The sequence below is a fragment of the Ostrinia furnacalis genome, unplaced genomic scaffold, assembly GCF_004193835.3.
Source record: "Ostrinia furnacalis isolate ACB-3 unplaced genomic scaffold, ASM419383v2 OfSCF5257, whole genome shotgun sequence".
In the NCBI taxonomy this organism is placed as follows: Eukaryota; Metazoa; Arthropoda; class Insecta; order Lepidoptera; family Crambidae; genus Ostrinia; species Ostrinia furnacalis.
Genome location: NW_021135496.1, coordinates 39,819 through 65,915, shown reverse-complemented (window position 1 = coordinate 65,915; position 26,097 = coordinate 39,819). Strand labels below are relative to the sequence as shown.

Here is a 26,097-nt window from a genome sequence, read left to right as displayed (position 1 = left end):
TCCGCAATTAGGCGTATTTTTTCAACTGGTAATACTACATATGTAGTATCGTTCTTTTCTGTTTTCTTAACTGTGTGCCTAAGAAACAAGTTTGAAATCATGTCGAGCGGAAACAGAGACAAGAGCGCGTTTGTTTTCTAAATATAGAATCGACGACTCGCGCGCAGATGCTGCTTCGTTTGGAGGGAAACGTCATTAATGTCAAACTTAGTTCTATTTTGGGCCGGTGGAGGCGCTGTTTTGTGTCCTTGTATGTAATTGTAAGTTAGATGGACATCCAAGTGTATTTGGGACTTATTAATAGTATTTCAAAATTTTAATCGAGCCTACCAAAACCAAATCCTTTTCGTTTCCACCACTTCTGCAACTCCTGTGTTGCCCATAAGCCACTTTGGCACCTTAAAGTTAGAAACTTTAAAATAGGCTGTTAAACCTGTTTTTATTCACAGCTGGTTATACATTTTCAGATCTAACCTGCTGGATTATTGTAATATCAAAAGATTTTATCATTCCAATCATGTTTGAAATTAACCAATTAAAAGCCAAACCGTAAACCAAAGTTCGAATTAATTCTAATTGTGCTTCATACAATGGACATTCAAGCTTATTCTATTCTCGGCACAAAATGGCATAATAAACCGTTTCCACGAATCCTGTCTGCCCCTGGTTCCGACACAATCGACATTTATTTCGAACTAAGCATTTGGTATCTGTGGGCGAGTTAGCGAAAGTGACAACTATAGCGAACGTGTAGACAGTAGATTCGGCTGAAACAAAACCTTTTTTAGTCTGTTTCTCGCTTACGAACAAACTTGCTTACGGAGTTTTAAACCTACTATGTACATATTTTACTCTAGTTTCTACGGACTCATCTGTTGGAATTGTATTTTGTGACCTAATAAAGCAATAAAAGAACACCAATATACTATTGGGTAGTGTTGGGGCTGTGCTTGAATCAGTAACGATATAGTGAGCGTTTAAAGTTCCGAAGTTAACTACATATTAATAAAACCATTTAGTTTTTCAACCGACTTCAAAAAAAAAGGAGGAGGTTCTCAATTCGACCCGTATGTTTTTTTTTTTTTTTCTATGTTTGTTACGCGATAACTCCGCCAATTATGAACCGATTTTCAAAATTCTTTTTTTGTTCGATAGGGTACACTTCTGAGGTGGTCCCATTGTCACCAAGTCAGGATCTGATGATGGGATCCTAGGGAAATCGAGAGCAACCCTCAAATTTTATAGGCACGTATATCGTTTTTCAAACTTTTTCTTAAGTTATTCATATATTTGCTCCTGGAAATCATCATCTCATATTGATGAGCTGATGATAGAAGGTAAAACTCCTTAATGCTTAGGAGTTGGAGGATAATTCTTTAAATATTATAAGTACAAATAGACCAACAGTTGTATTCTTTCATGTTTTTAAGGTGGGCTGACGGTTTAAGGTCTTTTTAGGTTTCCTATATGGTAACCTGAATTTTGTAGGGAATATTATTTTACACTAGACATGAAGAGTATGGTCTCAATGTACTGCCTACCTTCAGTGGTAACATCAAGGTAATAATTAGTTAACTAAAAAGCAATAAATAAGTAAAATTTTATAAAAAAAAACGACTCCAGAAGTATCAATCATGGTATACCTACATAAATATTAATTCGTCCTAATAAATAAGTAGGTTATTAGTAATTATTTTTCTACTTTTTAATGTAGGTTTTTTGGAGTCGGTTTTATTTTTTTTTATAAAATTTTACTTATAGGTGTCCCTTTTCTAACCATGAGTTGATCTAAACGTACTTACTGACTACATTTCTACTGTGCGACAACCGTGACAATAGTAAATACTAGTTTTACACTTTATTACATCAAACTCGGACTTTATTGAGCAAATCACAATAGTAACATAATAACCGTTTCGATTTGATCTAACCGGTCTGTGCTAAGTGTTCTTTGGCGAAGCAAAAACTCGACGACAAATTGCGATAGTTACCATAGAGACTCAACGAGAAACTTCGCAATTTAGTCTATGGTACTCGTCATACAGGCTCTGACCACAACGGAAATCGCCAAGCCATTGACTTTTTCTAGACCAACCGTAGTCAATGGAATCTTGATATTCAGCCTCATGAAGCATCTACAATCTACATGGTAAGGGCCCTTTCCTTTTTGCTTTACACATAAATGGAACAACAAAAAAAACTAGTTTACTCTCTAAACACACAAAGGTTTCCAAAAAAAGATTAAAATGCAACCGTGACCTCTTCACAAATTCCTCGTATCAAATTGAAAATTACTGGCCACATAGAAAGAAACCCGTGTTCCTTTTTCAAAGTAAACACTTCCAATTTAAATGGCCGAAGCAGCCAAAGGCATCAAAACACACGGCATAATAAAACCTGCGCGTTGGACATATCTAAAAACCGCGCGCGCGTAAAAATTTCGACACGGATCAAATCCAATTCACGACTGAACGGAAACTGTAATCGAAAAGAAATCGAAACTCAGAAAATTGTACGTACAAAGCGTATTGTAATGGTATCACGTACGATAATCGATGCTATTATGACATGTACGGGAGAATCGCGCCTAAGTATAATCCAATATTTATCTCTAACTTCATTGCTCGGATTCAGATGTTTCTTTCATTCCGCACACTGAGCCTTTGTTGCGAGCGAAAGGGACAACTGACTTAGGTGTTGTTTGCAATCGCTTCAACGCGACAGGTAAATTCGTCCACAAAAGATGTGGGAGTTTGTTTATTAGAAATACCTTCGCGCAGGTAGAGGTTCATTGTGGCACATCCCTATCGAATAATAGAATTTTCGGAAATAATACAATGCGTAATTTATGTAGGTTGAAATACAATATTTCATGTAAAAACTTCGGAAACGTTGGTACCTGTGTGGAGTTTTTTGGCGCCATTTTGTTACGAATGTTTTGGGTTCGTTTAGCTTCGGTTCCTGTGGTATTGTTTGTTTGTTTTACGGGCAATTTGCTTGGATAAAGACATGTCTATGGCCCAGATGTTATCTCGCGTTATTTGTGGCGAAGTTAATTGAGTGGTTGACTCATTACGAAAGTGTGATGTTAATCTGCGCCGGATTATACATAATGAGGTCATTTACCGCATTGCCTTATGAATATTTAAATACCTCGACACATATTCGGTGGTGTAAAAAAATTTGGTCTGTTTTATGATCTTTTTATTGTCCAGAACGGGGTCTTATCAAACTGTTGGAAAACATTTCGAACAGTGAACGCGTAATTTTTTACGATAACTATAAATAAAAATTAAATTATTCGAATTCGTTGTGAATAACTACAATTTGGAATTGGGGCGTATCTTTATTCTTGTTTGGGAGTGTGAAATTTTGTAAATACATGAAACGGAACGCAATTTGTAATATTATAAACAGTATTTCCGACCTTATTCTTTAGTTTATAAAACGTGCTATCGCTTGCTGGTAAATTCTGTGATGCAGTAAATTTGCTCAAAGGCGATTGCGATTCAATATATTGTGATCTCATCGAGTTATTCAAGTACAAATACGGGGAATACGTTCAATAGGCCGCGTAGAATGGACCTACCTGGGTTTGACACCTGCTGTTTGTCTACGGCCGGCCACAGAGCATAAATCGAAGCGCCGCGTGAAGTCATTTGTAGGTTGGTAGGCTTGATCTTTGTCTATGGCCCACATTTTTTTAAACTCACAAAATTATAGTGCTGTCATTTGTTTAGTAGTGACGTGGCGTAGTTAAAAAATGCCACACATATAGTTATAATTAACTGTAATTTGAAATATTTGTGGGAAAAACGCTTTTATTGTGAGACTATTTTACAATAGACGAACAGATTTCTACGTGTTTTTGCTTATTTATATTTGTTGTAAAGAGCAATTACGATTAAAGCGAAGCGTTTGTTAGGTGTAATAACTCCGAAGAATTTTAATTAGACGAGTTAATGATATAAGTAGTTGATACTTCAATAGGCCACGAACGATCGCGTTCTCCCAGAGAAAAAGTTGCAATACATTTTTATAATTAAATTAATTAACGTTTTTTTAACCTTTTTAACAAATAATCCACGTATTTTATATCGTAAACTTTCGGTGTTGTTCCTTAATTTTTTAATTTGGAATTCAACAAAAAGTAGCGTTGAATTTCTAATAATCGCAATTTATTATTATAATGAGGTATTTACTGGTTATTATTGGTATTAAATGCGATATATAATTAACATACATTTAGCAATTAGTTGTAAGCAGTAATTAGTAATATTGGCGCCAATCTTAATGGGTACCCGCTCACTGAACCTATAAATAAGGGGGCGTCCATAAATTACGTGAGACTTTTAGGGGGGGGAGGGGGACAACAAAAACCTCACTAAATGTCACGTGGGAGAGAGGGGGGGTCTCGGGAAATATCACGTATTTTTTCCACAAGAAATAGAGAAATAGAGTTTGCCAGAAAACTGGGTTAAATCTTAAGTAAAAAAATTGGCTAAGTTCGTGTCGTGCCACGCGCAGTGTAGGGTTCCGTAGTTGTCCGTCGTTATCACAATATATTTCAGAAGTGAGCAATTACTTAATCTAAAGCACAGAATAAGTAATAGTACAGGTACAGAAGGATTACTCCGCAAGACGATTTAAATAAATGCGAGACTTGCTACGACGCGATACAGTGGAATTCAGCTCGCACAGCACTACGTACCTACAATTTTATTCACCTACAAGTTTTGTCTCTTTCTATCGCGTGCCTCTGAACTCTTCTTACGCTGTTAGGGTTGCTGTCTAGTAGTTTCTAGTAAAAAAAAAATTAATCTACTTCTTTGTAATGAGGTACGTATTAGGTAAGTACGCATTCATTATGGAAAACCTTGGGAGAGCCCTTTGTCCAGCAGTGGACGTCATTAATTGGCTGAAACGAACGAACGCATTCTGAGCAGTAGTCATGGTAGGTTAGGTTCCTATAGTATCCTAAGAATTATTGATTACCTACATGGCCAACATACCTTTCAGCATCTTTGGGAAGCGAAAAAAAAGATAAATCCGGTAGATTTCTTTTCGAATTTAAACACCCGAACGCCGCACAATAATATTTCTTTCTCATTATGTCCATTTTTAAATAATACTTCGATCATAGAATTAGGTACTACAACGCACGCCAGCGTCCTGACGGGCGCGCGCGTGACACTCGACTGATATAATACCCGCCGGCGGGGCGCTTCGCTGTAGGTAATTATCGGATGTACCGCGCAGAGTGAGCCAGGCCTGTCTAAAGTCACTTTTAATATTTTCTTCTAAGGAATTTTTATTAGGCATGAAATTTTATAATACATGAGTAAAACGACTATTACTCTTGAACTAACTGATCTATCTTAACCTCTATAGTGTTCCTTGAAAGTTCATAAAAAGCACTATAATCTTGAATTTTTCCAGATTTATCAAGCCAACAGTTTAGTTTTTAGCGGGGGGGACCCCTACTCGGACAAAAATTGGCACTTTAAACTAAAAAATGTTAAACATTTTGCAAACGGATCCCTAAATCGAAAAATGGTCTTAGAAACCCCTAAGCCATTTAAAAAGACCTATCCAAAGATACCCCACACGATGGGGTAGAAGACGAAAAAAAAATCATCCCCACTTTACATGTAGGGGAGCTACCCTAAAAAAATTTTTTTTTCTAAATTTTATTCTACCGTTTTGTCGGCGTGATTAATATACATACCTCTACAAAATTACAGCTCCATAGTGCCAATAGTTTCCAAGCAAAACCTCGGACAGACAGACAGCCAGACATATCGAAACTATAAGGGTTCCTTGTCAGGACTAAAAAATGATATTTGTATGATGATAATGTCATTTTATTCTATACAATCTAAAAACAAATAAAACTAAAAATGCTTCCGTCTGCATGTGTGAATACTAAAATGCAGATAAATGACGAAATTAAGAAAACTATAAAACAAGTTCTCTTTTTATCAAAATCTATTTTGCTAGATTATTAGTGATTTTATAGAAAGGAACAATGTGACCCTAGTACTAACCGCTGTCACTACACATGTTTTCTGGATCTATTCGTAATCAGTGGGCTCAGTGCGACTTTACATCAATCGTCATCCGCTAGCGACTGCGTAAAAAATGATTGTACAGCGTCCCTAGCAGATACTTTCAAGAACTAAAATCTTCAACTTTATAGATCTTTTTGATGCACTCGTTAGCGACAACGTTAAAGCACACAAAAAAAATGTTTCTCAGTTATATTACTCCAAAACTATTAAATTTCGGTTTTTTTAATATCACGTGAGATTTGGGGGTGGGGGAGGGGGTTAGGCAAAATCTCACCAAATCTCACCAAGGGGGGCGGGGGGGTTGAAAAATAGCCAAAATTGTCTCACGTAATTTATGGACGCCCCCTAAAGGTAGAAGTGAACTATCTTCAGACCAGTCAAAGATTGGTGTTTTTTATTCGAAAATTACGTAATTTGAACATGGAAATAAAAAAATACTTGTTACAACCGATTAATGAACTAACTAAAAAGTTTCATCCACTTTTTACTAATAAATTACACTACTAAACTAGCGATTCAAAGATTTATCACATGTTCAAATATTATTACATATCATGTAATTTAAACGTGAAATTAATAAACAAACTTATTAAAATGATAATTAGCTAATGATAAATAAGTGTCTGTTTTAATTAATGTTATACTTTTTGCATAACAATATACTGAGATAGTGACCTACATCATAAAAATGACGCGAGGACAACGACCGATCGCTAATTAAAAAACAAGTGACGATAAAAAAGCGCTTATTAATATTGCCGCCATATGTCTTGATCTTCAAATGTCTATGTCACAATATTGAACAGTGAATCCGTCAACAAAATTATTGTAGCTTCATCAAATTCAATATTTTTTTCAACTACAAATAGACACCGATAAATACAATTTTAAATGATAACTCAAAATTAGCTTTAATTCCCAACGGTATGGGATGATGAAATCTATAATTAGACATTGACACCTATGCGTGTATGAAAAACGCTAAAAACATCATTTCGTACGTCAACAACATGTCAATTATGAATGGATGGTCACTAATTCACGTAACGTATAGATCGTTTCATCCACGAAGACGCGCCCCACCATTCTTCCGCTAATGTTTTAGTGTTATCGGCACTCGCTAAATTATCCATGAGTGTGCACGCACACTACAATAATGACGCTCGGATTGCTCGGATCAAACTCTCCGCACACCGCGCTTCCCTCGACAAAAAATTGGTGGAGCGCGTCTTCGTGGATAACAGTAACATACCAGAAAACAGGTCAATTAAAGGCAAACAAATTAACTAAATTAGTAATAATGACAAAAACACTTACCTCACTCTCAGTCCAATCGATAAGACTAGACTTCTCTTCCAGAAGGTTCTCGGAGCTTCTCTTCTCGTCCTCTCCGTCGCCTTCGTCCTTAAACACTTTGACCTCATCAGTGGAGCCCAGGTCGTCACCGCCAGAGCTCGCTGCGGAGCTCGAGTGCGCATGCGGCATTTTCATATACTAGCCCCAGCTCCCATTATCCCATCCCAAACACCCAAACTATCTGTCATCCATCACAAACACTACGCCCCCATTTCGTGTGCCACTACGAAAATGGTCCTTCGAGCCGGATCACCATAAGTCTACAGTTTCGACGCTTAGGCTACTTAGGCGATTGTCTTAACTACTGAGATCACAGATAACTTTCAGGTCGAACTTAAGCTAATGGTGAGGTGTTCCGTTTGATTTCGTGCCGGGATGTATCTGAAAAGAAAGGGAGCGGATTAGTTTTTGTGAGACATCTTATTATCTGAGGGTTATGGGTCAGAATCGGTTACACAATATTTTAGGTCAAGCCCCTTTCGAGCCATACGTCAACAGCCACTTTTGGCGGGGAGCCAAGATATAGTATCTTTGGATATATTTTACGCGGACCGGTAAAGGAGATGGACTAATTTATGTTATTTTTTAAGAGAACCACTTAAACACGTTTCGATTTGCACTGTGTACTTTATTCTTCGTCGAATAAACAAAGGCGTCGAAGATTAAAGAGATATCAATTGTTCCCTTTTTGTTTCCGACGTTTAATAAGGAAATCGCTTGGATCCGTAATTAGTTTCTCCTTGTTTGCAGAAGTCGATTGAAAATGATATCGATTTATGGGCCATTTGGTGGAGCTAACGGAAAGTGCTAATCGTAAGAAATATTATTTAAAATGCCTTTCATTTCAATACATTATAGAAGTCATATTTCTTTCTTACAAATGAATCTATTACTGGAAAATGGTATTTAAAGTCCGTTCCTATACATATTATAGTTCTTGCAACTCACGAAGGCGACAAATATGGTTTAAAATGCCTTTCATTTCAATACATTATAGAAGTCATATTTCTTTCTTACAAATGAATCTATTACTAGAAAATGGTATTTAAAGTCCGTTCCTATACATAATTATTATAGTTCTTGCAACTCACGAAGGCGAGTGAGCTTTATTTGTGTATGTACGTGTACATGCACATTACGATAGTGTAATATATCAAAACTGTAACAGAAAACGAACAGTAACGAGCTACCACATATGTAAAGCTCACTCGCCTTCGTGAATTGCAACAACTTTTATTGTCATTTTAGTGCATGTACAGGAAACAGTTTTACAAGTCAAGCGAGCCTAAAGCATTCCACATACATTTCCTCGCGTACGACAATCATACCATCAAATGGAGCATAACCTTACAGGATACAAGTTGCGCGGGCGCACAGAATGTCAAAGCTGGTATGTCACTGAGGTGCGATCGCATGAATAATGACGGCACGCCTGGTGAGAGCTATGCATGTCAATCAGGGAAGATTTAAAAACGTTTAGAACTGAAATTATGGTCCTTCGAGCCAGATTTTTTAAATATAAATACTTTCAAAGTTAATAAAATAAGTACATATTAGAACTTTGGTGTGGGAATATGAGTCTATTGAAAACAGCTTTTTTTCAGATTATGGAATTAATTATGTGCGTTGAGTATAATTCTATTATTACCTAAATGTTATCAAATCATAAATAATCTTTTTGGATGTTGAGAAAATGAAATAATCTGTATTTATAAGGCTTTGAATCGTCAAAATAATCCCAACGTTAAATATAAAAAGTCCTAACAACCCACACGCATTGAATGAAAGAAAAATTCCAAAAGATGTAGAAATGACGTCGTTATGTAAACAGATTTAAAAATAGCCCTCTATCTTACATTTTATTAAAGACGTTTGCACGTAAACATACAATATTTGATTACGATTATTAATCAAATCACAGAAACTACGAGTAAATAGAAATTCGATGCAGGAAACGGGTCGTTTCCTCTACACATGTTATAGATAATGTTATCATTGCCGTCTTACTTCGATTAGGGCATAGTCTTGGAAATTGTTGCAACGATAACCCTTATTGCGATGGCATTAGATACAGTTTTCATTTATTTACGAGTAACATTAAGCAATATTCGCAATAAATGTTTACAATCATAAAATACATTTCGAGTTTGATGCCTTTGCTTTAATTCATAAAATGAAAAAAAAAATTAAAAGTGCGACGTAATGCTGCATGTTGCTGGTTGCCTTTGCTATTAAAGTATTTAAAAAAAGTTAAAAGTGCGAGTTAAGTGCGCCCAATAAAATTTTATCAATTCGCCACGCATTAAAACGTTGCTGGCCAGCACTACGTAGTATCGATATCGGCAGCCTAATCGCATTCTTTCCGTTTCTAATCGATTTCCAACTCGATACTATCGCTGGGACGATTATCGGCCCGCCCGACACCTAACTCGAATATATTACAGTCGCGGAACTGTATCGAACACGGCTCATGATACTGTAACAATATCGCACTATTGCTATAGGCATTAAGTTCAAAATCGTATTGTATTAAAACCCATGAGATGTTTGTTGATGTGAACATTGTGGGCAAACATAACATCAATATAGTGATGTAACACACACCTTACTGCCATCTGTTTACAGTTCAAATTCGACTGTTGAGTTAGCCAAGTAGAATAAATTAAAAGAGTTCAAAGATATGAAAGTTTCGTAACGATGGCAACTAAGATTCTTGTCGCTTGTACAATATAAACATAATTATTCATCTCGCCTCGCATTAAACAGGTGCAATTAACAAGTTAGGTGTAACTACCTCCGATCTGGTTATGGTTATGGTCAAACAATAAAGGTCTTGTTACTTCTCCGTTAACTAGTGTCTGTTTAAATTTATACAAATTTGGTCATTATGATTTTGTATTTGAAGTATCCCTCTTGTATTTTAAAACAGTAGGAGCTTAGGAAACCGTCTTAAGTAATGGCAAATTGTAAATTGTAAGGCTTGAGTGTGTCAGTTAACTTTATAGTTAAGAACCAAGGACTCAAAACGCGTAAAGCTCAGGCACACTTATTTTATACCTTTGCCTGTAACACTAAAAACAATAACGCAAACGTCAAATTATAAAATTGCAAAACCCGTCCCCATTCTAGGTTATACCCTGAGCACTAAAAACTGTTGAACAGTAAAACAGAATGGTGATGCCTTCTTGTAATGGGATCTTGGGTAGGTATCAATTTTATGGGTTTTTTACGACCTGCTATGTGAGGCCTGACTGTGGGTGTGGCGATGCGAATCGACTGTAGGTATTAAAGGATGGCAAATTGTCCCTTTGACCCTTCTGGAACATTCATCTTTGCTACTTTTATCCCAACTAATATTATAAATGCGAAAGTAACTCTGTCTGTCTGTCTGTCTGTCTGTTACGCTTTCCCGCTTAAACCTCGCAACCGATTTTGATGAAATTTGGCATAGAGATAGTTTGAGTCCCGGGAAAGAACATAGGATAGTTTTTATCCCGGTTTTTGAAACAGGGACGCGCGCGATAAAGTTTTTCTGTGACAGACAAAATTCCACGCGGGCGAAGCCGCGGGCGGAAAGCTAGTAAACAATAAAACCTTTCCATAACATGTTGATGCAAATTGCAAACTAAGCATGATATGAATTTTGAACATAATATTGTGAAACTTAACTCTCATTCATTGGAACATTCTAAATCAAGTTAGATAAGCATAAACTTCAGCGTATGATAGCTTGAATTTTCATTTAGTTAAGACCAATCATAGGCTACGGAATCTATTCTTAAGTTTCTAAAGACTCTTTAAAAACTCATGAAACCCACAAGGTATTGATGTTTTGTAAACAGTAAAACTTCAACAATTTCCAATATCATTTATAGAGCTTCATTTCTTTCGCAAATCGCTAATTCCCGATAAACTTTTCTCAATTTCCTCATCTGGAAAGTTGATACCCGTTGCACAATCCTCGACGCTATTTGCTAAGGTTCATGGCCCATAATGGCCTGCTCATTTGCCGACTGACATATCAGGTTACCACCCCATCCTAGGGCCAAGGGAATACACAAATAGCCTAACCCTAGAGTACTTTGCATGCAAATGATGTCCTCAAACGTACTGAAAGCTTGGGTAGAATCGAATTAGTGTTTTTATGGACTCATCTCGTTTGTTTTTTTTACGTTTATATTGTCTACTAGCTTTTGCCCGCGGCTTCACCCGCGTGAAATTTCGTTTGTCACAGATCGTCATAAATTATAGCTTATGTTATTCTGGGTTATAAACAATAATACTGTAAAGTTTCATCAAAATCCGTTCAGTAGTTTTTGCGTGAAAGAGTAACAAACATCCAGACATCCAAACTTTCGCATTTATAATATTAGTAGGATAGTAGGATGAAACATGACTCAAACATTTAAAGTTTTCCTGCGTCATGAGAGACGTTATTTTTATTGCAAATCGCATAAGTATGACACTGTTTTTTAATAAGTAATTTAATAATGAAGTGTTTTTTTATTGCTAAAAGTTTGTCTCATATTCTAATTAATGACTTGTTTAGGATTATTGGAATGGAACTGGGAAATAGTAGGTACAGAATTTGTCCTAAACGCTAAATGTTAAGAAAGTTTTAGTATTAGTTCTCTTCTCACTTAAAAACGGTCTAAAAAAACAATCAAGACATACGTAATTGAAACGTCACTAACAATAGGTATTCTGAATAACAATACCAATTATATTATACCATTTCATTAAAAATTCTTGACAATATTCGTCTACCAACATTTCAGTGGATATGACATTATTTTGCTATGGTTTTAACAAATCTGATAATGATTCTTTATTTATACGTATTATTTGTACGTATTCATTATAATGACACATTGACAATCGAGTCTTTATATTTACAATGGGCTTGTACGATGAACATGTGTGCTTAATAAGAGTTTACACCAAACATCACCGCTAGCGACAGCGTAAAAAATTACAAGAAATGTATGACAGACTGTACAGCGTCTCTAGCGGATCTTTCAAGAACTAAAGTCTTCATAATTTTTTTTGACGCACTCGCGACGTGCGACCACGTTCAATGTAAACTTGCACTAAGCACACAGACTATTCATATATTTTGTTGTTTATAATTGATTGACATTGTAAAGTTTCGGTCTATTTCCAACATCTTACATCTTCTATACAACATAATGTCTATTGAATTACCAGGAAGGAAGACAGACTACTGTGGGACGTCTACCTCAGCCCGCTGTTAAGATGCAAATGAGCCTTTATTCTTATTGCATTCATCTTGTGCATAGAGAAATGTTGGTGGTGTGTTAGTGTTAAGTTTTGTCTATGGTGACACAAGTTAGATTTTAATTTGTGAAATAAATTATGTTATTTTTTTTTTGAGAATTGAGAACTTTTGTGACAAAACAGTTGTTTTATTTAACTAATATTGTAAATGCAAAAGTAACTGTCTGTTTTTTTCTGTTTGCGACGAAACTACTGATCTGATTTAGGTGAAATTTTGTATAGAGACATTAGGTTTTTTTTGTTTAAGACCCAGTAAAGGATAGTTTTTATCCTGGTTCATTAAAATAATATGCGCGATAAAGTATTTCTGAGAAAGGCCAAAATTCACGCTGAAAAAGCTAACGATTTCACTGAATTATACGTATTTTTTTAACAATAAAATAATAACAAAATTTCAGTAAAGTTTATAGTACACTTAAACAAAAACCCTACATTATTCAGAAAATTAACCTTGTAAATAACTTCCTATCACGAAGAAAGTTAATGCTCGTCTTCATGTCTCATTTCAAACCCAAAATTCCGAAAAAGTACACAAAAACTTACATTATTTAAATTGTACTTCGAAACCAAAGACAAGACGGAGAACACGTGTTATTTTTTTTAATAGGAGACGTTTACACAGCATGCCTTCCGTGTCATATTACGGATTCGTCACATTCCTGAACTTGGGTTTATGTTTGGGCAACTTTGAACTTTATTGTTTACGGATTAAAGGTGACGATGGTGTTGTTAATAATGCGGTCATTATAGCCCCAATTTCGTAACTGGTAGCGTGTATTGTATTACCAGTGCAGGTCACGTTGGTGATAAGCGTTGTTTAGTTGAAACATTTGAAGAATTGTTTGTTAAGATGTACAGTCGCGGACGAAAGTGTTGATGGTACTTATTGTAAAGGCAGTAAGGTCGAAAACTGAGGAGGAAGTCAGTTTGTCTTTGTGGACCACCAGGGTAAAAATAACTTATCAGTAACATAAGTAAATTAATTTTTAATCACTTAAATGAATGTTACATACTACAAGAAAAGTCACTTATGCCCGTTTTCACCATCAATCCATAATTTTTAAGTGACCCCTATGTCAATAAAATTCCTGTTATTTGTCACTATAGGGGTCACCTAAAAATTAAGGATTGATGGTGAAAACGGGCATTAATGTTTCACCTAGTCAGAGTTTTTCTTTTCATTGACCCGAGCGAGAATCGAACTCTAGAATACCTCGCGCCATCATCCATTACTTTGTCATTATCGCTGGCAATATCATTCGAAACTACAAAATGAAACTGCATTAAACAAGACCAAAAAGCTCAATAAAATAAACACGTATGTTTACATAACTAAGTGGACGCTTACATTGGCGATGATTTAATTACAAACAATCAAACAAGTTTCGCGTCGACGAACATGTTTGCCAACAAATTCGCAAACATATTCGGTAAATGAGACTATTTTTTTGTTTCAAAATCACCCCTATTTTTTTATCCACAACGAGGAAGCTCTTGGCCTGTATCTCACTTGATAGTAAGTGATGGAGGCTTCCGGCGACTGGGACCGCAATTAACTAGGACCGCGGTCCCAGTCGCCGGATCCATAAATAAATAATAATTTTCTTCCGACGACTGGGACCACTCATAGATAACTTTAAAGAAAATATTATTCAATCCAAAATCGGTACAGTACTAAATCCATGAGTGGTCCCAGTCGCCGGAAGAAAATTATTTAATTTTTACGCATCCGGCGACTGGGACCGCGGTCCCAGTTAATTGCGGTCCCAGTTGACGGAATCCTCAGTGATGATCAGGCCGAAGGTCATCCGTAGATCGTCAATCGTTTTAAGTTTAAAATTCGAATTTTGCATGAAAGTTTTTTTTTCTTGGCTTTTGCGGTTTGCGTTTAGCCACAAAAATGTTTTTTACTTTGATTGAATTAATTTTGAAATTCGAATTTACATAAAGCAACAGCAATTTGGATTAAAAGAAAATGTTACTATTGCACTACTAAATAAGGTTCCAAATACTTTATTGTGTCATTGTCAGTTTACTACTTCTCAAAATAAAACAAATGCCAATCCCTCATCGATCTAACTGTACATTCTGGCAGTAAAGAAGTTATTGGCAAGAATTCTTTCTCTTTTTTTGAGTGAAAAAAAAAAAGTAATTTTAAAGCAAGGAGCTTTGTCCCGTAAATGAGGAATTATTATCATCGCCATTTTTAACAGCTTTTAAGGTATCTTCCGAGCTTAAATCGAGGCTTTAACTAAAAGCACGGTATCAAACGCAATTTTAATGTACTTTATTACTTTCATCATTTCTCCGCTTCATCGGTTCACTCAAAAACCGATAAAAAAAACGGGAAGCAGTCACAGTCCAGTAGTAAACAGCAATGCGTTTTAATTGCAATAATTTTTATGCCAATTACTCTCATAGATCAATGCAGAAGACCGATTGACGTTGGTGATAGTGCGGATGAGGGCAGTAGGATCAAAGTGGACTCTAGGCAACACTTTGGTGACCTATGGATATGATCCACCTATGACCTAGGTGATTAAAGCGGACTTCATCCATGAATGATCATCTGGGTGATCTAATCTAGGTGATCAAAGTGGAATGGACTGATTTGAAGGGTCGTAGCCGTGGATTCAAGTTCCGATAGGGTCATTAGAAAAGTGTATTCTGTGTGTTATTATCTTTTTCCTAGCACTAAGGAACATGGTAAGTATTGTGTTTATGGCTTTCTAATTTATTGTTTAATACCTCTGCAGTACAGACAACCGCACATAGCGTTAGGTAGGTACTTCATTTTGCAAGATAAACGTATAATAGTCTGATTGATTTGCTGTCTACAGCACATACATAAAACTATACTATACCTTACCTTTTTATGTTACTTATTAGTTACTTACTCCTTTTTATGTCAAGAAAAACAGAAACCGATTCAGAAAAAATCAAAGAAAATATTTTTTTTTACATATCCAGCAAAACTTTACTTCCCTATCAAGTATCTACTGAACGAACTGATATTATAATTGCATGTACTTGTACATATTTGATTAACTAACGTTTTTCCTCATACCTACACTGTTATGTCATAATCGCCATAGGAATAGAGTTGAATTTCCCACGGCAGGATTTCCCGAGAAAAAAGACCGCCTCAGAGGTGGTTTTGCCATAGAGGCGAATATGGCGCCGCCTGGGATACCACCATTTAGGGTTGCCAGGTCCAAACACACAAAAGCCGGACTCTGTGCTTCATTTGGCCGGACATTTTACCCTAAAAGCCGGACATGTGACGGGGAGGGGGGGAGCCATACACCTGCCAACCCTACTACTGACAGAGCGCGAGTCGTGTATCTGGCGACGAGCCGCGAGGGCTTTTTGCAAAATGTAAAAGGCCTAACAAAAGCCGGACACCGGTTATTTTGGCCGGACACGCAATCAAAAAGCCTAACTATGTCCGGCTTTATCCGGACGCCTGGCAACCCTACCACCATTGGTGGTCAATCGCTGCGTAGACCGCTCGCTCCGCTTAACTTAGCTATGTTCGCTTAACTGAACCCGACTACCGCTTTTTCTATTAACTTCGACCGAAGCAAAAATAACTACGCATTTCTAATTGCTTTACGCGCTGCTAATCAAATGTAAGGAATATTTTAAAGGGATACAGTATGTGCCTTTGAATTATTGATGGGTCTGGAAATGGCTATCATTTGTAGATTAACTATACGAGACGTGTGTTGACTGGTCTCAGTTAATTAAGTTTAATTTACATCTTTCTTCATATGGAATCAGTTAAACTCTGGTTTAAAATGTCGTTCTAATCTGTCAGTTAGTTTGTGTAATATAGTTTTTCGTAAATCAAAACAGCCCCCCTAGACAAAACGCACTTTTTGATCGAATCGAAAATCGAATCCGTCAAAACTCCATACAAAAAAGGGGCTTTTCGACCACTTTTCGACTGGTTTGCGATTATAATTTGCACTTTGTCTAGACCCACAGATCTAGATTCTGAATTTAAAAAGAAATGGCGAAAATAAGGAGACGTAAGTGAGGATTACCTATAGACCCTGTATTCCAAATTTGAAATTTAAATTTCGTTTTTCTGGGACTGGCCGAAAATATTTAAATAAAACATTATATTCGACGATGAAACATATTTTTTGTTCTTAACTTTACAGCTGTGGTGCATCATGGTGCATGTGATGAAATGACTTTACACATTACTAAATACGTTAAATGTCTGAGTAAAGGTAAAATATACGACGTTATGTTTTGGGTTATAATAATAGCGTTAACAAGGGAACCACTGTGTTCTCTCAGCTCGTGATATTATAACGTGCAAATCCTGGAAGTAATTTTCAATAAACTACCATTTATACTGTTCCATTATCGTATCTCATCACATCCTAATCCTAAATTAGGATTTTGGCGCCAAAGTTCCCTTCGATCACCCANTTCGATCACCAATTTACAGTTAAATCCCAAGGCTTCATACCGTTCAATACTTCCAATATCTTTTTAAACTTTAGAATTAGAACAAAAGGTTATAAATTTTAATGGCGTCCAGAGAAACAATGCTGGCCGCTTTGTTTTTTTTAACGTCCTTGTGGCCCGTTAAGTCATAGGTCCAGGTAGATTTGCCTTCAATGGAGTCTGTGGGGAGTTGAAATAAATGAAATAAAAATGTCAGCCTTTAAAAGGCGTTGAGAAAAGTTTGTCATCAGTTGGAAATGACTCGATTCTATATTTAAATTTAACGTCTGGTTGATTGATTGGCGGTGCTGGCTGAATATAATATTTTCCTTGGTCAAAAATGGTCAGCTTCTAGTCTGTCCTGGTTATCCTGTGGTCCTTGTGGCTGTGAATTTAAGGTACAAGTTGGAATAACACATTGAATGATACTGGCCAGCAGTAACCGGTTGCGAGTGTTGTTGAAAGGATTATTATTATATTCGGTGTGAGGCGACGGAATCCGTAGGGCCGGCCTAGTAGGCCGAACAAGGCTATAATTGGCACTGGGCCAGTTATCGCGCTATTGTTTTAGGCTTTCGCAAACTGGGTGAGTGAGAAATGAATAATAATAATCATTAGTATGAATTAATGAGAGGTTCTTTCAGCTTTTGTCAGAGTTATAATGGCATCATAAAGTCGAAAATTGAGTATGAAAGCAAAATATCTATTATCAGAATCGATTGCGGCTACCAATTTAATGATTCCAGTTACCAATCGACATTGAAAGTGGTGCTTACTGGAAATCACATGTAATCGGAGAAAAAAAAGACAAGAGGCCTGACGACCGCGGATCGAGTTACAAAAGGCGCGCAAAAAGCAAGCAGTCGACATTGGGAATTTGAGATGACTTGCTCAAGAAAGTGCAGGTTGGGATGGTGAAAGAATAAAGATATTAATTATTATTTAAGTGGGTTTTAATTTAATAATACAGTTTTTTGTCTTTAGAAAAAAAATTTTTTTTTTCAACCTTTGGAAACGAACTGACACTGAAATCTTGACAAAATAAATTGTGTTACAATATAAATTGTTAAGACATTGCCTTGTTTTTTTACACACGCAAACTGGTCTACATTTGCTACCTAAGCTTACCAACTGGTTCCGTACTATNGGCGCGCAAAAAGCAAGCAGTCGACATTGGGAATTTGAGATGACTTGCTCAAGAAAGTGCAGGTTGGGATGGTGAAAGAATAAAGATATTAATTATTTAAGTAGGTTTTATAATACACAGTTCTTTGTAGGTAATCTTTAGAACGATTTTTATTTTTTTTAAGATTCGGAAACGAACTGCTACTCAAAACTTGACAAATGGTGTTGCAAAATAAATTGTTAAGACATCGTCTTGTTATTTTTACACACACCCAAGCTGGTCTACATTTGCTACCTAAGCTTACCAACTGGTTCCATGTCAGGTCGAAGACTTATTTATTTAAAACATCGAAACGAGAAAAAAATAAGGTATTTGGCCCTAATATGCATAAAACATCCCAAATTATCCGAGGAGGACATTCTGCGGTGTCGAAAGATTCCATAAAATTTTATTATGAAGTTTATCTGGCAGATAATTTATACTGTAACCCGGCCGGGTGCACTGTACACCAGCGCTAATTATTATTATTGCCCATGTGGTTTTGTGTTTAACATCCACCATTAAAACCATTTGTATGGGTGCTTGTGACGGTGTGTATGAGAACGTGTATGTCAGGTTAAGTGAAGGCATTCGTAGTTCGCTAAAATAAGCTTTTTCAAAATGTAGGTATGTCATTCGAAACAGAAAAAGGCCTCTATACATTGAGCAAGTACCTATGTTAACTTACCTAGTACCTTAATTAAATTAATCTAATCTAAATGAATAGAACGCGTCCAAGCTTTAGTAATGTGGTAGGTACCTTATTTTTGTAAAATAAACTATTTTACACTTGATTTATGGTACATGTCATGTTTTAAATCGTAAACGACAGTTTACTTTCACAGTTTTGCGTGTAAAAAACAATAATATATTTAAAAACTTTAATATTATAGAATTCTTTTGCATATCATGTTTTAATTAAGTATTAAATTTAAAAGGTTCATCTCATTAATTTCCATAAATAAGTTAATTAATTTTAACACACCTATGACACGCTATAATTTTAAAAAACCTGTCCAGTGTTAGGGAAAATGTTGATTTGTTAATATTATGCTAGATAGGCGAAAGATAAATATTTAAAAAATTTAAATACACAGCCTATGAGGTTAACCTTTGATTTAGAGATTTCACAATTAATTTAAAGTCTACACTCGTCGATCTTATGTGTGCATTAATTGGCAGCCTATACTGACATTTAATTAAGCAGAAAAACTTCTTATCATTAAAAAAATGGCGGGAAAATTTCATCTTTATTTGTAAAACTTGGTGCCACTAACGAAAATATTTGTTGCAAAATCGAATCTATTACTTAAAACTTCTTATGCTTAGGATCTTATTTGTACTCTCTACAGTACATTTTATTTTGACCTCTGTACAGTACATTTCTTTGTTCTTTTATTTGTAACATCACCTTAATGTTCTCATAATCTCATCAGGTGCGATTGTGGTCAAATACCTGCCTTGTTATGCATAAAAAAAATAGTCATCATTACTTATCGTCGTTCATATTGCAATTTGTTCTATGTCAAAAATGACAAGTTTACAGGAGAGTAAAAAAACAGCGTAGGTACGGGAAAAAATCTTTTAGGACACCAAAATGTTTTTAACTAATGTTTCCTAAGCAGTTTGTTCTTTTAATATAAATATAAAAGTCTCCATAAATAATTTATATGTATTTTGTTAGAATTTTTTTGTCATTGAACAAATTGCAATATGAACGACGTTATTTCGAGACGAACGGTTCAATAATAACAAACAAATTCAAATTATATGTTCAGTGGAATTTCATTAATATTATATTTGATATAATTTCTGAAGAAGAACTGAATGGAAGATGCACGCACTACTTTAAACATTGTTTTAAAACATTTGGCATGAAATTGTAGTAGAAAAAATATGAGCAGTCATCGTGCTGTCACACACACATGTTAAGACATTAGAGTAGTATAATATAATATTATATCTCTGTAGAAAACTTTCAGCTCCATGCCAAAGTGATTAGGACTGGGAAGGTCGTCTGAAAAGAGTCTGTCATGATCATTATAAATAATTAAGTGCAGGGAAAGTACCTATTTTAATGCATTTTATTTTTCACTAGAATTTAGCCAAAAATGCTATAACTTGCAAGCAAAAGAGACGCTAAAAGAATGGCGTTTGGATTCTCTAATTTTTAGGTGTTTAAGAAACACAAAAATATTTTTTATTCATTGACTTAAAAGCTACTTAGCATAATGCAACAAAGATACAACATTATCTTAAGGATATCTTAGCGTTTGTTAGGCTCTAATTTTGCAGTAATTTTTAAGAAACACAAAAATAACATAAATATTTGAATTCACCTTTTTGTGTTTTTAACATTTTAATAATCCAAGATAGTTTCTGTAGAAGCTTGTCAAATAATTCACTCACAGTTGGTCACTTCAAAAGAGCAACCATAGACAATCCAAAATCCGTATTTACTTTCGTTGTTTTTTTTCGGGCTGTGCCCGTGAAATCGCACTCTTCTAGGAAGTTGTTCATTACGGGCGAAACGAAATTTATGTCGCCAGCATTTTAAATGATTTGTGGACATTTATTTATGTTTAATTATTGCACAGTTCATTTGCTTGCATAATTGTGTGCTGTTGTTATTTATAATTAAGATTTTTAAATAATAGCATGAATTAAAATGAATCCTACATTTAAGTTTATTATGTGGTGGCAATTTGAAATTAACGACAAGATAAAAACCAGTAACCGGTTTAAAAGTTAAAGATATTTGAATGTTAGGGCTCAAAACCGATTAATAATTTCTTTTGAATCAGTTAAATATACGAGGAGTGCAGCTGTTTATTCACAATTTTCTGGAAGCTTCTTAGAAAAATACACTTAGGTAGATTGTTTCTACCGGAATAAATTTTCATTGAACCGCCCGAGATTATAATTAAAACAGATAAAAGAAGTGCAATAGATCAAAATAAAACACAGATCAAAGACAATCTAAACTTTCGCAATCTAGATGTCGGTTGAAATCGTTTCCATGTGGCATTAACACACGTCGCCCAGTATTTATGTGACATAACCTACGACCGAACAACAAAGACGCACATTAACAATTTCAATACGTGCCCGGTATGGTAATCAGAGGCAGATTACCACGACAACTCGAGGGCAAGACGACGAGGTATCCAATGCATTTGATTCGGTGACAATACGTTCTTGTATCTTTCGATAAGAAGCAAATCAGTAACAGTGCATCAATCTTAATCTCAAAATTGGCGGGAACAATTCAAGAATAACCCCCTTTTTGCTCACCTATTTACTTTTTATTCGACAGAAAAAGTAATTGAAAGATTGGCCGCTAACAAAATTAAAAAGAAAATAAGTTTGTAAAATCAAAATGACAGCAGAAAAAAATGAGAACAACAAAGTGGGTTTATTGACCGAAACTGTATTCCATTTTCAAAACTGACACTAAATTCTGTGGCGCGCAAATCGAATGACAAAAACAATCGATACATCAAACCTCAATAACGACAATTCGAAATGGAGACTGTGTTATTGCTTATCGTAAACCTTTACTAGTTGAGTTTCTCCGAGTTTATATGACTGTAAAAGATCCTGTATTTTAGTGGACGGTTAAAACTAAGTAGGTTATTGCGAACCGAGTCCGCATCGCCTACATGGTATTCAATAATAAATAAAAGCGAGCTAATGGCGAAATGCAAAAACCAATAACCTTTAACTTTAAAAATCCTACGTAACTGACAAAGGGTTGCCATAAAATCTCAAACTAAACTTTTACATTTTGGAACAGTACCTACAAAAGAAAATTATAAGCAAATCCGTCTACAGACATGTTAAAAAAACTTTTTTCTCACTGCAGAACATAAAATTCCGCCACACATTAGTTGCACAGTGCATTTTGAGAGCGCATTGGGTATGCTGCGTGTGCGCACAGAACACACGAGCGCATTAACATTCTCGGCTCTCGCGAGGGTTCTCATAGTGCCGCATTATATCTAGGGCTGGCTGGACGACATATTTCTTTTCATTTTTAAATTGGGTTGACACAATAATCAAGGATTCCGAGGGCACTTCCCTAAAAAAATATGACTGGAGAAAAAAAACTCTTCATCTCAAGTAAGTGACTATTTTAATCTAGAATTCCGTAGCAACTTCTTTTAAAACACTTCACTTTACGCCTAAAAAACACTATCCATTTTTCATGAACTAACATTTTTAGTAATTTACCTACTGAATTATAAAATTCATAAATCTCTTCATAACAAAATCTATGGAGTATTCACGCTTTGACAACACATAAAAAGTATGTCAATTGATTAGTGTCAACTACCTAAATATCCATGTGGCTGATTTGGCGCTTCGGGCGGCATATCCGGGATCCGGTTGAGCCGTTTACGGCATTCACGGCTTATAACAACTGATGCTAAATTAATCTTTATGTTTAACAGTAAATAGGTACTATAATTTATTATTTTTTACTATATCCTGACTCTTGAGTCTTTTTATCTCTTTATTTCTCTTATATCGATCGGTTAGTTTTATTTTATTTCTATGTGGAACACAGATAAAATAATTTGAATGTCGAATTCATCGTTTATAATTTTACTTTGATATTTTTAAAAATATTTAACCCTAAAAGTAGATTATTTAGATTACTCATCGTTGTATTATTTTTAGACCCTCACTTTGTAATTTTACTGTGAATAGAAAAAACTTTATCTTGATCTTTTTATTACTTTGACAACCCTAGTTTATATCTGTCCCCATAAATACGAAAAACTTTAGCTTTTTCATTTCTGTTGACTTTTATTTTTGATTACACTATCCATAAAAAGTGATTAACAAAAGACTGTTGAACTCGTTAAATTTTAACAGATTTTTTATGCAAAATGCTCAAGTAAAAAAATGCTTAGTTTCCTCCTACCTTGTTAGAGCAACAATATAGTCATTATGTTACACAGGCGTAACTAATGTCTACTTTTTGACGGCTTAAGATCTTAATAATGTACGCATAATGGCTCGTAATACGAATTAAGAGCAAATCAAGTTAATTAGATACAGAAATACCTACAGAGCGTAGGAAATTCGATTAATATCATGAATAATTCACCTCGGATAACAACCAAATAAAACGATTGTTCGCTTCTGAGAACAACGTGTTTAGATTTCAACTTTTGGATACCTACTTGCCGGCGGCTTTTTTAAGCAAAAAAACTATGTGTTATCTTCCATCTTTTCAAGTTATATGATCATGGACAGGGGGTTAATAACATTCAAAACGTAATATCTTTGAACGGTTAACTGTAATTTAATTTGAAATTCGAAAATTATAGGCATTTCTGTAACACACGGCCTATAAAATCAGTCTTAAAAAAATTGTACTCAATGTTTTCCATAGACAAAAAATACCTAACACGTTTCAGTGTTGCATTCCGAAACGAAATCGCACGTAAAAAGCCTTCCAAAACTCGGTTTTCGAACTGGCCACTCGTGACCCCGCTTGTCGCATTTTACTGCGCCATAAAAAAAAGAAAATAATTTTTGAAATATATTTTTTCTTTAAAAAGAATAAGGGGTTATAAATATTCCCTTTTTTTGCTCCGCGACGGTCACCTCATTGAAAAATGGCCGTCTCAAGATTTCGAATAAGAAAAGGAATTTGTACAGTATCCCTTTTTCGAATGTAAGTTTTTGTTATATCGCGGACCATAATTTATTTAGGTTTGATGATGTGCTAAATAAGGAACAATATTACATGATTTTAGTTGAAAAAATACATTAATGTCGTCGTCCATAATCTTCAGTTCATTTTGGTCTTTTTAGAAATGGTTTTATGGCTCTATTTTTGGGTCATTTTGATTCAAATAGATGTTCACTGTTCACTTTCTGTGAATCTTGCATCACCTGTGTACAGCCTAACGTATCATTACAATTATAATGAAACCATTAATTTTTGTAAGGACATCCCAGCTTTTTCACAAAGCAGGTGCATTGAGCACATTGATGGGGCAAATAGCGTTATGTCCAAGGGGTCGTAATAAAAAATAAATGGCATTACAATTATCAACATTGTCCTTGTCGCTAGTGCTCCGCCGATGAACATTTCAATTATTCCGGACATTTAGTTAATTAAAATTTCTATGAAAGAATTATTGCATTCGTACCATTTTAGATGTCCTTACTTACTGGAATTGAAGTTAACGTTTTCTGTGTAAAGTACGCCTACGTACGCTACTTTTTGCCCATTTTGTCTATTTACGAACTTACATCCGTTTACAAGGCATGCTTGGTACTAAAAAGGACATTTCGTTGCCTGTGCGTGAGTATTTCAAATGATTGTGCAGCTTTCTTTTTTTAAATTCTATCGAACGTGGGTTTGAAATAGGAATAAAATAATAAAAAAACAAAACGCACAAAATAAACATCACTTTGTTTGTTACCTAACTTTTTAACACGTGCCAATGTTTGGGTGTTTGGGTTCGAAACAAAAGTGGTTCTAGTTTTAAAATTTGAAAGAAACTTTTTTCTAAATGTGGCCAGTTATCTTTTGTTTTAAACTTCGAACTCAANATGCTTGGTAGGTACTATAAAGGACATTTCGATGCCTGTGCGTGAGTATTTCAAATGATTGTGCAGCTTTCTTTTTTAATTCAATCGAACATGGGTTTAGAATAGGGATAAAAAAACAAAACACACAAAATAAACTCACTTTGTTTGTTACCTAACTTTATAACACGTGCCAATGTTTGGGTTTGGTTTTGAACTAAAGTGGTTCTAGTTTTAAAATTCGAAAGAAACTTTTTTCTAAATGTGGCCAGTAATCTTTTGTTTTAAACTTCGAACTCGCTTCGTCGGTGTATAAAAAAGCAATGAACACTTGTTTGTTTCTTTCGCTTCATCATCAAACCGAAGTAATTTGACGCCGTGGTATTTGTTTGAGCGTCTAGAATTACTTTGTTACTGATCAGGCGCAGATCAGACTATTGTCACGTCTTGATTGTAGTAAGTACACAACTTCAACACAGACTTGTTTTGAAAAGCGCAAGTTTGTACTTTACACTCCGTCATATCAGCGACGTAGGTGATGCAAATTGTTCTCGGTCCGTACACGACCCGTTGATAAGCCTATGCTGTACATTACTGAACACATGATACCATGCCGGCTGCTGAACTAACCTTAGTCGTGTCAAACAAAAATACGGGCGAAAACGGCCACCGACCCCAAATGAACATACCTAAAAGAGCGCATGGCGAAAATCCACCAAAACACAATCACAACACGCACGTTACATTATTATCACACACTATGCACTCGCGAAGCTCGTAAAATGTACACTGGTCATTATTTTGATAATCGGAGCGACGTAAATACACCCGACTTGGTCGCGAAGCGCGATTGAACTGCACACTACGAAACGCCGAGCGGGAGCGCACACAGAGGCGGTACGCACACATGGAAGGCGTGCACCGACGGACGCGTTTAAAAAACGAACGATCGGTATGCAGACGTTCGGTTCGGAGCAGGTCCTCGGCTGGCGCTGTTTTGGTCTGCGGTCCGGGGTGCCAAGGAGGTGAGATTATTCTCCACGCTTTCTTAGAACTACGAAGGCATTCTGCGGGGAGATTTACCCCGAAAGTTAGTTTAAAGATTTTGTGGCCGCAGGTGAAACTTTTGTAATTAATTCGACGGTTTGTTAGTCAAAGCCATGAGTTAACTGTAAATTGGGTAGGTACTAG

At 35.6% G+C, this 26,097-nt stretch overlaps 1 protein-coding gene across 1 annotated transcript in view; it reads right to left on the bottom strand.

Annotated features, from left to right (window-relative positions):
- LOC114360914 (protein pangolin, isoforms A/H/I/S-like) overlaps positions 1-25,879 on the bottom strand; it is a 102,878-nt gene extending 76,999 nt beyond the window's left edge. The window contains exons 1-2 of the mRNA XM_028315778.1: positions 25,596-25,879; positions 7,389-7,808 (exon numbers count right to left, since the gene is read on the bottom strand). Of these exons, the coding sequence (XP_028171579.1) occupies positions 7,389-7,562 (174 nt within the window). The 5' untranslated portion in view covers positions 7,563-7,808; positions 25,596-25,879. The remainder of the gene's footprint in view (positions 1-7,388; positions 7,809-25,595) is intronic.
- Positions 25,880-26,097: the final 218 nt, after the last annotated feature.